General features: G+C 41.0%; 1 protein-coding gene across 1 annotated transcript in view; it reads right to left on the bottom strand.

Moving 5' to 3' along the window:
* Positions 1-9,167, bottom strand: part of slc8a4b (solute carrier family 8 member 4b) — a 178,845-nt gene that overhangs the window by 69,421 nt on the left and 100,257 nt on the right. The window contains exons 8-9 of the mRNA XM_080451065.1: positions 4,600-4,710; positions 3,614-3,766 (exon numbers count right to left, since the gene is read on the bottom strand). Coding sequence (XP_080307191.1) covers positions 3,614-3,766; positions 4,600-4,710 — 264 coding nt within the window. The remainder of the gene's footprint in view (positions 1-3,613; positions 3,767-4,599; positions 4,711-9,167) is intronic.

Here is a 9,167-nt window from a genome sequence, read left to right as displayed (position 1 = left end):
TTGAAAAGACATACTCTCAATAAGCATTTCAGGTTATCTTTAACAATTGCACTTGCATTAATTGACACAATCATGTTGTGTGCAATGCAACTTAAATGAAGTCTGCATCAAGTGGGGCTTGAACTGGCAACCTTGAGGTTCTAAGGCACACACTTAAGCGAGAAGCCATTGGACCAACAGACCTGACCTGGTGAATGAGAGAGAGAGAGAGAGAGAGAGAGAGAGAGAGAGAGAGAGAGAGAGAGAGAGAGAGAGAGAGAGAGAGAGAGAGAGAGAGAGAGAGAGAGAGAGAGAGAGGAGAGAGAGAGAGAGAGAGAGAGAGAGAGAGAGAGAGAGAGAGAGAGAGAGAGATGACATTTTACATCCTGCCAAGTGAAAAGCAACATGTGGTTTCACAGTGTCTGAATTAAATATTAGATTGTAATGTCTTAAAAAATTGCACATGCATTATTTGATGCAGTCATGTTTTGTGCGATGCAATTGAAAAGTGGAATGACCCACCTACAGACAGAGCCAGATAGACAGACAGAGTGAGAGAAACAGACAGCTCAACCTATTGCCATTGACAGGAATCAAACTCTCAACCTTCGGACTCACAGAATGAGACACTACAAGTAGTGCTATAGCTTCATCCAGGCTGAAGTTGTCTGTTGAAGATCATACACTTTTGCCTTCTGTCATGAACCAAGCCCCTGTTTCACTAACACTAAGATCACTCGTTCACAAACCATTTACCAATAGAGAAATTGTATGTCTCCTCGAAACCGAAACCAGTGAAAGCAGCCGATCTACAAGCTCACAAAACGTTGCTATCTGAAAAGTTGTGAGATTGTAGATCGGATATTTTCACAATGAAGTACGTCATACATTGAAAAAAACATACTCTCAAATAAGCATTTCATGTTATCTTTACCGTTTGCATATGTATTCATTGATACAGTCATGTTTTTTGCAATTCAACTTAAATGAGTCTGCATCAAGTGAGGCTTGAACCGGCAACCTTGCGGTCGTGAGGCACTCGCTTAAGGAGAAGCCATTGGACCAACAGACAAGAACCTGTGAAAAAGGAGATCACACAGATGATACAGTTTCACGCAAATAGCTGAAAAATCCTGGGTTTAAGTGTTTTTCAAACTGCTCAAAATTGCAGACAATCTAAGGGCGGAGCTTACTGGTTAACGTGATACATGTGTTCCTCATGAGTCAAGGCACATGTGTAAGCAGGTTTAATGGCTGTCGGCCAAACGAGGCATGACTTTTGCCTGTTTAAAGTTTGCATTTAAAAAAAATCGCTATAGCGCCCCCCTTTGACCAATTGGAGTAAGATTGGTTTCAGTGATATTTGGAATGACCCTCAACATTACCGCAAAGTTTCAAAGAAATGTGAGTCTGCATGTATGTGTTAGGGGCAGATGAATAATTGTCATAAAACTGCAATATTCATTGGCTCATTAAAGCTTCATTTTTTCACTTATGGAAAATCTTTTGCATCAGTTTTTCGGCATAGGTTCAAAGTTCATGTGTAAAACGTTTCGTGCAGATTACTAAAAAATCCCAGGAGGAGATAGGTTTTAACTGTTTTTCATATTATTCAAAATGGTGGGAGATCTAAAGGTCAGAGGTCAAAAGTCAGAGTGTGAAAGTTGTTGATCATGAGTAGACGCATATGTATATTGAAGTTTCATGGCTGTAGGTCAAACAGGGCATGAGTTGTACCTGTTCAAAGTTGGCATTTTGCTATAGCGCCACCTTTTGACGAAAGATTGTGAGAATTATTTCTTGATAGTTTTTCATGACCATCTACCATATGGCCAAGTTTCGTAAAAAGCGTATGCACGGTTCACCCAGAACTGCGAAAAGTGGCGGAAGAAAAAAGAGGGGAACATTAAAACAGGTCCAGAGCTGAGAGCTCTGGCCCCGTAAAAAGTGGAGAAGAGTTTGCAGGGAGGACGGTGTGAGAGAACAAGAGAAGGGAACATTGTTATAGAAGGCCCTCTGGTCAGAGAGAAACTTTGAAGATAGTACTGTACAACATGGCTGCTTCTCTCAGCTCCTTTCATCCCCTACACAGTCAAATCCTCTGTGTAAAAAGTTACGTCTGTGTATTTTCCCCATTTCTCCTCCCTCGAGTGTCTATACAGTGAGATGCCGCACAACCAGCGTATGGGAGTAAGGGAATACAATGAAGTGATCTGACTGAGGCAGACAGATAATTGGGAATGTTTTGCAAAACAGTGTTCAGGCTTGTGATCATAGATTGAGATTCTGTATGCTTGACAAAATCAGATTCATTATGTAAATGTTCATGTTCAAATTACTATTCCTCTCCTCTCCTCTCCTCTCCTCTCCTCTCCTCTCCTCTCCTCTCCTCTCCCCTCCCCTCCCCTCCTCTCCTCTCCTCTCCTCTCCTCTCCTCTTTCCTTCCATTCCTTTGTTCTCTCTCCTGGCGTTTGACTACAAAGGGATGCTGTATGTAACGATTATCAAAGCCTCTTTTAGGAGAGTCTGGAAGAGTCCGAAAACAAGACTCATAGAGAATTAATTGTACTTTGTAATTTGTACTTTTGAATACTTAATTATTTTTGTAAAGCAAGGACGTTTGAATGCTTCAGTATTTTTTTAAAGCAAGCACTCCAGTACTTTAACTCAAGAACAAATTTGAAAGAGCAACTTTCACTTGTAGTGGAGTAGTATTTGACCAGGAGTATCTATTACTTTGACTTGAGTACTGGGGTTGAGTACTAGCGTAGAGCTGATGACTTGACATGTGAGTGACAACCCAGACAATTGGGTGTCTCTGTGTGACATCTAGACTAGTCAGTGGTGGAAGAAGAAGCATATTTAAGTAAAAGTACCAACACTGTACCACAATGTGGAAATACGCTGTTTACAAGTAAAAGTCCTGCATTCCAAATCTAACTTGAGTAAAAGTACAAAAGTACTTTGTCCGCCACTGGAGAACTCCCTCCATGTGTGTGTGTGTGTGTGTGTGTGTGTGTGTGTGTGTGTGTGTGTGTGTGTGTGTGTGTGTGTGTGTGTGTGTGTGTGTGTGTGTGTGTGTGTGTGTGTGTGTGTGTGTTACTATACTTGTGAGGACCCCACAAGTATAGTAGATTTTGAGAAATAGACCATTGTCCTGGTCCTCATGAGAATTATTTTTGTTTTATGGTTGAATTTTTTTTAGAGATATGTTTACAATTAGAACAAGATTCAGGTTGAGGTCAGGTTTAGGATTCGACATTTAGAGGTTAGGTTTAGGGGTCGGGTTGTAGATTTTTCCCTATTTCATACTTCGTTGTGCGGCGCTGTCAAACACTGGAAAATAGCCGATCTAGAAGCTCACAACGTGTCGCAGTGCGACATGTTGTGAGCTTGTAGATCTGCTATTTTTCGGCTTTAGACTTGCGGTTAAAAATGCCCCCAAAAAATCATAAATCAATCATAAAATCGGCTTCCTAAAATGTTGATGTCCTCACAAGTATAGTAATACAAACGTGTGTGTGTGTGTGTGTGTGTGTGTGTGTGTGTGTGTGTGTGTGTGTGTGTGTGTGTGTGTGTGTGTGTGTGTGAGATGTTTCCGCGTCCACAGGCAGCCTCGGGTCCACACACCCACCTTGACAGTGACGCCGGCGTCTCCTCCACGGCGCGAAACGGTCAGTTTGAGGGAGCCGCAGTTCTCAAAGCACTGGTAGAGAGCAGGCTCAAACTCCATCCTGATGGTGTAAGGGTCGTACTCCTGGGCCTGGGTCTCATGACTGCTCACCACCTGGAGACAGACACACGCACGCACACGCACACACACACACACACACACACACACACACACACACACACACACACACACACACACACACACAAACGTACGAGTTGGGTTGTAAGCAAAGCAAATTAATTACCAACTTAAACCCTACATAGTTTGTTGACCGGAGTCCGACAGTGGTCTATTACTAAGCGCCCAACTAGTCTACACCAAATCTCTTTATTGAAAATAGCCGATCTATAAGCTCACAATGTGTCGTGTTTGTAGATCGTTTTTCACATATTATTGGCCCCAAAAGAGGGATGCTAGTGTTCCTGTGGTAAATTCAACTCTGCAACTCTGAAATTTGAAGTATAATATAATTTGAGACAATTATGAGGACAAATTTTCATGGTCCTCAAGAGAGAAATGGTTGTTTTATGGTTATAGGGTGATTTGTAGAGCCAGGAAAAGATGTGATAGAATTAGACCTTTAAAGGTTAGGTTTAGGCATTATAAAGTTAGCGTTATGCCGGATTTATACTTAGTTGCATGCCAGTGTCGTACGCCGGAAATAGCCAATGTATAAACTCACAACGCGTCACACTGCATCGCATCGTGAGCTTGCAGATCGGCTATGGTTTCAGCTTTAAGGTTACGGTTAAAAATGACCCCAACAAAAATTTTAATAGCATAAAATCATGAAATAAAATCACCTTCCTAACATGTTGAAGTCCTCACAAGTATAACAGTACTATCACAAACGTGTGTGTGTGTGTGTGTGTGTGTGTGTGTGTGTGTGTGTGTGTGTGCATGTATGCATGTGTGCCTGTATGTGTGTGTGTTATACAGTCCTGTACCTTACGGGCCTGGTCCGCAGCGTGCTTCTTTAGGATGTTCCCTGCTCCGATCATCATCCTTGTTGCCTGGATGCGGTAGAATGCTCTGGTCTTCGGCTGTTGCACGAGCGTCTGGGCAAAACAACCATATAAACAGATTCATATAAATGACCCATCCACATGCAACACCTCAGAGAGACAATAGCGGATCAATAAATGACGATCATCGAGTCCATTTTCGTCGCTGTCAGGAAGAAACCTTATGTTTTTGAAAATATCTACACAGCATTTGTTCTCAAAGTGGGGTCCGGGGACCCCCAGGGGTCCGTGGGGGCGTTCCAGGGGGTCCCCAGCAAAATGTGTTAATATAGCATCAGAATAATTTGAACCACTTTAACCTTTTATACTTTGGCTATTCAAAAATAGCAGATATACATAGCGCTATGAGCTTGTACATCTGCTATTTTTGAAAAATCGTGAACATTTGTGCAAACCTTTGAATATATATATTTTTTAAAGCAAACATTTGTAACTCAAATCTTTGCTTCTGGGGGGTCCCTGGAACAAAATATTTTGAGATGGGGGTCCGCGGCCAAATACATATCATTTTGGGGGTCCTTGCTGTGAAAAGGTTTGAGAACCACTGACATAGTAACATAATTTTCTCTAAAAAAACTGTGGTTCTCAACCGGTGGGCCGTGGGCCATAGGTATATTGCAAGTGGGCCTCCCAAATAAATTGGCAAAGCACTTAGATTTGAACGATAATATATAAATAAATATATAAATGTCATGGTATTTTGTTCTTTAAACTAGTAGTTCACCCAAAACATGACTTATTTTCTATCAATTACACACGCCTTGAATTCATGTTGATTTTTTTAGTTTTTGTCGCATTCCTAAGCCAATAATTTGATGACCGGGTAGGAGGAACTACGAATCATTGGCTTAGGAATGTGACAAAAAACTAAAAAATCTCCATGAATTCAAGGCTTCATGGCGTGCGTAATTGATAGAAATTAAGTCCTTTTTTGGGTGAACTACTCCTTTAAAACCTTGAAAAGTTGTGATACTGCTGTTGGTTTCATTGATCGAAACACAATCGACTGATTCACCATCACAATAAACATGCTCTGAAAATGCACGCGGCCCCCCATCCGACCACTTAACAGTTAAGTGGTCAGATGGGTGGGTCGCCAACGCTTCATAGAGAGTGGGCCCTGATCCAGAAAAAAAGTTGAGAACCACTGCAGTATAGTCAGACATGATGATGTCTGATCATGTTTCACAGTACAGCATGGTGAGACAGCTCTCCCTTGCTGTTTCGAGGAGATTATGCTGATGACTGATGGCTTTCTGCTTCGAGGGACAAGACACTTTCCATAGGAATACTAATGCTAAGTCATTGCTTAAACCTTGTATCTCCGTATTTCTGCTTTTTTTTTTAATGCTATCATGTTTGAAAAATCGTGAAAATGTTTGTCATTTTTCACCTACAATGACCCTGCCAAAATAGGGACACCAGGTTGAAACTGGACTGGTTCAGTGTGTCTGTGGGTTTTATAAATATTCAACACATTGAGAAGTATTAAAGGGATAGTTAAGGGATAGATATTATTTAGTTTTTGTCGCATTCCTAAGCCTAAAGGGAGTATTAAAGGGATAGTTAAGGGATAGATATTATTTAGTTTTTGTCGCATTCCTAAGCCAATAATTTGATGACCGGCAGCGGTTCCGGTAGGAGACACAGAGAGTCTCCTACCGGTCTGCTGGTCATCAAATTATTGGCTTAGGAATGCAACAAAAACTAAAAAATATCCACGAATTCAAGTCTCCGTGGGGTGATTAATCGATAGGAAAAAGGTGAGTTTTTTTTGGGTGAACTAGCCCTTTAACACGAGCTTATGACTAAATAATAACTACATAGAGCACCGAAGTCTGACGTCACTGTCACTAGAGGGCGCTGTTCCACGGGTTCGTGACTATATTTTTTGTGTTAAAAACCTCATTTGGGAATCTTAGATCACGTCATGTAAGAACTGTGTTCCAAACATGAACACAACACCCTGGCGTTTTTGTCAGGGGGGTGGCTCTGCATCGTTGATGATATTCATTCATATTTGATACAGCCTGTTTCTGGCGAAAATGGAATTAATTCTGCCTTAAAAGTCTTAAGAACTACTACTTCCGGGTCTGAAATCACTGTCCCCACAGCAGCCGCGTTCATGGGAAATGTAGTCTTTGGGTTGTTTGACTCGTTTCTAGTGTTTATATTGTGTTACTATTTGGGTAAATGTGTACATTTACACCTTCAGTCGATGCTTCATATCCATATGAGTAAAAACGCCAGGGTGGTGTGTTTATTTTTGGAACACAGTTCTTATATGAAGCGATCTAAGATTCCCCGATGAGGATATCAATACAAAAAGTAAAGCCATGAACCTGCGGAATGCGCCCTCTACTGGCAGTGACGTCAGGACTTCGGTGCTCTATTGGATCCATTGGAACACAGGTTTATTTTTTTTCCATTCCCTGAAAAGCAACGGTTTTGGACGTAATATTTAACACAATACGTCAGACCGTGTCTCCAACCACTCACTCATCTACGTAAATGTAAATATATCAGATATCGTCGCTGTCAGGTGGAATCCTTGTATGTCCAAAAACAGTTGTTTTTTCAGGAAATGGAAAATAAGAATCTGTGTTCAGATGGATCCAATACAGTTATTATTTAGTCACAAGCTCTTGTTGATACTTTGGTCGGGTGGGTGGGCCGGGAACACTGGAGATTTTCAAGTGGGCCCTGATCCAGAAAAAAAGTTGAGAACCACTGCAGTATACTGTAGTCAGACATGATGATGTCTCACAGGACAGCGTGGCTAGACAGCTCTCCTTGCTGTTTCTAGGAGATTATGCTGATGACTGATGGCTTTCTGCTTCGAGGGACAAGACATTTCCATAGGAATATTAATGCTAAAAAGGGCTTAAACCTTGTATCTCCATATTTCAGCTCTGAAAAAGTGTAAAAGTGAAAATGTTTGCCATGAAATGGCCAAAATAGGGAGAGACACCAGGTTGAGAGTGGTTAAATCTGTCTGTGGATTTGATAAGTATTCAACCAATGAAAAGTATAACAATAACCGGTGACTAAATAATAACTTCATTTGATCGGTTGGAACAAAAGTTTTTTTTCCATTTATATTGGACTTACAAAACTTTTTTTGTTTGATTGAATATACTTAATTGACATTTTTAAAGGGTACAGGCAGTACAATAGGTAAAAAAAAGTACAACAAAAACAACTACAGACCAATATAGAAAATGTATATATAAAGTTTAAATTCATGATACATTGTCTACAAAGTATATCAGATAATATGGTTTACCACACAAAGTAAATGATAACACAAAATAAACCATTTCTGCCCTCAACGCATTCCCAAGGCAAACAACAACTTAATTAAATGACAATAAAAGATTATAACCAAAACTGGTGTGTGTGTGTGTGTGTGTGTGTGTGTGTGTGCGCCCCCGAGGCATGCTGGGTAGTCCCTCCTCCTGTCCAAAGCACAGCCCTCGGGGGGGGGGACACACACTACAATATGTTCCTCTAACTTTTGTTGTTCTAAACTGGCTGCGCGTGGCTCACATATCACTGTGACAGCTGGAAGAACATAAGGCGATGCATCCAGCCATGTTTGTTCTGATGGGCGTTTATATAACACCCTTGTTTCCAGAGCTCACGCTACATTCACTCACACACGCACACAGACGGCGGAGGCGGGCGGCCATGCGTGCGACAAGGCTGCCAAACTGCTCGTTCAGTGACTTGGTCAAGGACTATTATGCTAACCTTTTCTGGATCAGGGCCCACTTGAAGAATCTTGACAATGAATGTTATTTAGATCAGTGGCTCTCAAACTTGTTCATGTGTCAAGGATCCCCAAAATGTTTTTGGCTGCGGACCGGGCCCCCAACTCAAAAATATTTTGTGCCAGGGACCTCCAGAAGCAAAGATTTGAGTTAAAAATTTGCTCTTAAATTTGTATTTATTTTAAATATATATATATATATATATATATATATATATATTCAAAGATAAAATAGCAGATCTACAAGCTCATAGCACGGCACAAAGTGACAAGCTATGAGCATGTAGATCTGCTATTTTTGAATAGCCAAAGTATAAAATATGGTTAAAGTGTTAAAATGATTGTGACGCTGTATTAATATATATCAATATACAAGGCGGAGTCGTCTGGGCTTTGAGTTGAAAACCCTGATAATGTCATCGCAAAAGTGTCAAGTTGTTCAGGCGTCCAGTCAACATAGACGATTTCAGGCAAGTCTGGATTCTGCCAATATTAGACGTACATATTTGGAAAATAAGTCCAGTACTTCAATTAATGTGGAGAACTCCTCTTGATCCATTTTCCGTTTGATGTCCACGATGAAACAAGTGTGTTCAGCATCAGCGATTACAATCCCATACAGAGCCTCTGCTGGCACGGTTGCTGCTGTAGATTTAGTAGCTGGCGGCTTGCCGTCAAAAAAGGTTTGCTCTGGACAAACGTTATTCGGCGGCAGCAT

The sequence above is a fragment of the Gymnoscopelus braueri genome, assembly GCF_963280865.1.
Source record: "Gymnoscopelus braueri genome assembly, chromosome: 15".
Lineage (NCBI taxonomy): Eukaryota > Metazoa > Chordata > Actinopteri > Myctophiformes > Myctophidae > Gymnoscopelus > Gymnoscopelus braueri.
This window is presented reverse-complemented; position numbering and strand designations above follow the sequence as displayed.